The sequence below is a fragment of the Chlorella variabilis genome, assembly GCF_000147415.1.
Source record: "Chlorella variabilis unplaced genomic scaffold CHLNCscaffold_6, whole genome shotgun sequence".
NCBI classification, from domain to species: Eukaryota; Viridiplantae; Chlorophyta; class Trebouxiophyceae; order Chlorellales; family Chlorellaceae; genus Chlorella; species Chlorella variabilis.
Window position 1 is genome coordinate 1,210,191 of NW_005435082.1, and position 3,305 is coordinate 1,213,495.

The window sequence follows — 3,305 nt, forward strand, 5'->3', positions numbered from 1 at the left end:
CCGGCGCGCCGCTCTGCACCGCCGGCCCGGCATCCGGCCTCGCAGCGGGCTCGGGCGCCGCCACGCCGCGCGGAGGAGGAGGGCTCCTGCCGCCGCCCAGCGCCTCGCCGCGCTGCTGCTGCACGCTGCGGGGCACGAGGTGGCGCGCACCTGCCTGCCGCCTGCTGGCGCCATCCCTAGGGGAGCGGGACCGCGAGCGCGGCCGCCGGCTGCGGTCCTGCTCTGGCGGGCCGCGCCGCCGGTCATCGGCGTCTCGCTGGCGAGCCGTGTCGCGCTCCCGCCCACGCCTATCGCCCCAGTCCTCTCTGCCAGAGCGCTCCCGAGAGTCGCGCCGCCTCCTAGGCGGCGAGCGCCGCGACTCCTCCCGCTCCCTGCCCCGCTCGCACTCCCTGCCAGGCGGCGAGGGCGATCGCCGTGGCCGCTCCCGTTTGGGCTCCCGCTCTGCTGGCGGCACGCCGCCACCGCCGCTGCCGCCCCTCTCCATGCTTCCGGGCAGCGCTCCGGCGCCTGTGCGGTGCTCCCCCTTAGCCCTCGAGCGTGCAGCAGGCGAGGGCTGGGCGATTCGCCGTTTCAGTGGCGATTAGTGCACTCGCTGAACGTCTTCCCCCGTTGCAGCCGTCATCTGCACCCCAGCATAGCACCGACAATGCATAGCTTTGTTTGTGCCCTGTGAAACGCAAGGCCAAAACCGGCCATCCATTTAGCAACAACAAACCCCGCAAGCTCTTACCTGCGAATGCAACGCATCACAAACAGATGCGGCAGCGCCAAACAAGTGCAGATGGGTCATCAGGTTTCTTACTCCGGTAGCGGCCCTCGTGTCCTCCGCCAAACCCGCTGCCTTTTGCATTTGCGTGCCTAGAACCCATCAATTAGCGGTGATTGCGATGCAGACTGCGGAATTTACCATGTCATGGCCGCCCGCTGACGACGGCTCAAGCTACCGGCAGCCCGGCGACAGAGCGCGGTGCGAGATCACGCTTCAACTGCCACAGGCGAGGCTATATGATCGTCGCTGTGGGGCGGGATGTTGAGTGCCGCCGCCGCCGCCCGCTGATGCCGCTCCACACTGAGCGGCCCCTGCTTTATGTGCATCGTTGCAGGGCGCGGCCGGCTTCGCCCTGGTCAGCAGCGCCCGCATCTGCGAGCTGTACAGCCTCAGCGGGGCGGATCCGCCCAGCTACATCTGCTCCCTGCGGGGCACACAGCAGCAGCGCCACACGCCGCAAGAACCAGAGCCCCACCAGCAGCAGCAGCAGCAGGAGCCAGTGCCCAAGATGTGGCGCATGGAGCATCGGTGGGACACGCAGCTGCAGTGGCGGGCGCCGCCAGCGGTCACGCTGCGCCTGCTGTCAATGGCGCGCAAGGACTTGCTCCACCTTGGCAGCCTTCACCTTCTGCCACCTGAACCAGGCGGCGCTACTGTGCCGGCCAGCTCGGAGGGCGCTGCAGGCTACCAGCAGGCAGCCAACGGCGCAGCAGGTGCAGGCGGGAGCCCGGAGGCGGAGCTGGTTGGCTCCCAGATTGATGAGGTCAGGAGCATGCTCAGCAGGCTGGTGGCGGCAGAGGGCAGCAGGGACGGCGAAGGGATCGAGCTGGTGCCGCAGGACCCCAAGCGAGCGCTGCTGGCGGCTATCGCCAAGTCGGTCTTGCAGCAGCCGCAGCAGCAAGGCGGCGGCAGCGGCGGCGCCTCTGCGCGACTGGAACCGGGCTGGCCGGCGGCGCAGCCTGACAGCCAGCAGCAGCAGCAGCAGCAGCAGCAGCAGCAGCAGGTGTTGGGAGCGCTGCACAGGCTTGACGAGCGAGTGGCGCGGGTGGAGGCGGCGTGCGCGGAGATGGCCGGCCTTCTGCGGCAGCTGGTCTCGGCTGGGGCCGGCGTCGGCAGCGGCGGCTCGCTTGCTGCTGCCGGCTGAGGCGCATGCACATGGCCCATCACTTCATGCTTCTGACTTCAAGTTTTAAATAACGATGTGGGAGGCTGTGATGGATCATGCTGTGGCGCTCTGTCGCGCGAGCGGGCGGCGGGCGCTGGCGCCAGGTCAGCCATCCAACTCCTTCCCATCCACGCCAAAAACGGCGAATCCCGCCGCCGTCGCCTTCACGGCCACCCGCATAGCTTGGTCCTGGAGCAAGCAGCCTGGCCGTGCACATGCCTCACATTTGGCGAGCCGGCCCACCTACCCTGCTGAGATAGGCCTGCCTGCTGCAGCTGCAATTCAGCAGGCGGCTGCAGCAACAATGGAGACGGTACGCGGCGTTGGCGCGGGCGCAGAGGCTGGGGCGTCGCTGCACCCCTCCTCCTCCTTGCCGAGCCTCTGGGCGGAAAACTCGCCCAGCAAGTTCACGGATAACTTGCACGCCTCATCAATATCATCTGAACCGCGGGAGGAGGAGGAGGAGGAGGAGGAGTGGCTGTACGGCGCCGACCTCTTCCGCTGGCGCCTGGAGAGCGCGGTGATTCTATGGGTGCTCACCGCCTTGCTGGTAGCCCTGGCCAGCAATGTAGCAGTTGGAGGTGAGGCGCATGGAGCGGGGGTGGGGGCATGTGGCTAGCGCTGCGGGCTTGGATGCTGCCACTCCACGACGGCAGCCGCTGCCGCCGCTCCGGCTGCTGCTGCTGCTGCTGTTGCTTTGGCCTGCTGCTGCTGCTGTTGTGCTGCTTGCTGGTCCCGGCTTGGCGATGGCGCGGCATGCTTTGGTTTGCCCTTGTTGCAGTGACAAACAAGCAGCAGCGCAGCATCCCCGTCATCCCTTCGCCGCCGCCGTCGCCGCCGCCCCCCTCGCCGCCGCCGCCGCCCAGGTGCGAGCCAAATGCTCTTTGCGACTGCTGACAAACCATGCAGCTTGCTGCGGCCGTGTTGAGTGTGTGCTGTGTGCGCCCTCCGGCACTGGCCCTCCTTGCGCCGCTCCCTGCTGCTGTGCATTGGCTAGCCAGCATGGCGGCGCCAAAAGTGAGGTATCCTGTCGGCTCACCCTGCTGGCTCACCCACACCACTCTGGCATGCAGCCCGCGTCCGCCGCGACCTCCGCCACCCTCGCCGCCGCCCCCCCGGCCGCCGCCGCCCGGACCACCGCCCCCCAGGCCACCGCCGCCCAGGCCGCCGCCGCCTCCACCGCCCAGGCCGCCGCCGCCCAGGCCGCCGCCGCCTCCGCCGCCCAGGCCGCCGCCGCCGCCGCCACCCAGGCCGCCGCCGCCCGCTCCGCCGCCGCCGCGGCCACCCTCGCCACGGCCCCCGAAGCCGCCTGCCCCTCGCCCGCCGTCGCCACGCCCGCCAGCCCCTCATGCGCCGCCGCCAGACAGGATC

At 69.8% G+C, this 3,305-nt stretch overlaps 1 protein-coding gene across 1 annotated transcript in view; it reads right to left on the reverse strand.

Annotated features, from left to right (window-relative positions):
• Positions 1–484, reverse strand: part of CHLNCDRAFT_51342 (hypothetical protein) — a gene marked incomplete at both ends in the record, with an annotated part of 1,425 nt that extends 941 nt beyond the window's left edge. Inside the window, one exon of the mRNA XM_005849287.1 lies at positions 151–484. Within this exon, the coding sequence (XP_005849349.1) occupies positions 151–484 (334 nt within the window). The remainder of the gene's footprint in view (positions 1–150) is intronic.
• Between the last annotated feature and the right edge of the window lie 2,821 nt (positions 485–3,305).